Source organism: Gavialis gangeticus, unplaced genomic scaffold (assembly GCF_001723915.1).
Source record: "Gavialis gangeticus isolate Ggan-Ray unplaced genomic scaffold, GavGan_comp1, whole genome shotgun sequence".
Classification (NCBI taxonomy): domain Eukaryota; kingdom Metazoa; phylum Chordata; order Crocodylia; family Gavialidae; genus Gavialis; species Gavialis gangeticus.
Window position 1 is genome coordinate 42,507,185 of NW_017729004.1, and position 481 is coordinate 42,507,665.

The 481-nt window shown below is 75.7% G+C and overlaps 1 protein-coding gene across 1 annotated transcript in view; it reads left to right on the plus strand.

Annotated features, from left to right (window-relative positions):
* Positions 1–264: 264 nt before the first annotated feature.
* DNAJC1 (DnaJ heat shock protein family (Hsp40) member C1) overlaps positions 265–481 on the plus strand; it is a 253,765-nt gene continuing 253,548 nt past the window's right edge. Inside the window, exon 1 of the mRNA XM_019508309.1 lies at positions 265–432. Within this exon, the coding sequence (XP_019363854.1) occupies positions 289–432 (144 nt within the window). The 5' untranslated portion in view covers positions 265–288. The remainder of the gene's footprint in view (positions 433–481) is intronic.

Here is a 481-nt window from a genome sequence, read left to right on the forward strand (position 1 = left end):
CGTCCCCCACCGCCTCCCTCCCCTCCCCCCGGCCGGGCGCTACTGCGCGAACCTCCCTGTCACGCTCGCCGGCGTTTGCAGGGATGGGTGACGTCACGGCCACAGGGGGCGGTGATTGGCTGGGAGGTCAGCCCTGCCCCCTCCGGGCGGGGCAGAGCCGGCACCTCCCCCCTCAGTGCGGAGCTGCCGCCGGGCGTGCGTGGCTCCGGCTGTGCCCGTACGGCCACGTCCGCGGCTCGGCTTGGCACGGCAGGGCAGCACAGCGCAGCTGGCGAGCGCAGGGCGGCCATGGGTCGGGCGCTGCGGCTCTGGGTGCTGCTGCTCGTGCTGTTGGCGCCGCGCGGCCGCGCCTGGGACAGCGGCGACCTGGAGCTGTTCGACCTGGTGGAGGAGGTGCCGCGCAACTTCTACGACTTCCTCGGGGTGCAGCAGGTGAGCGCGGCCCGGCCTGGCCCCCGCGCCGCTTGGGGGGCGCCTTGTG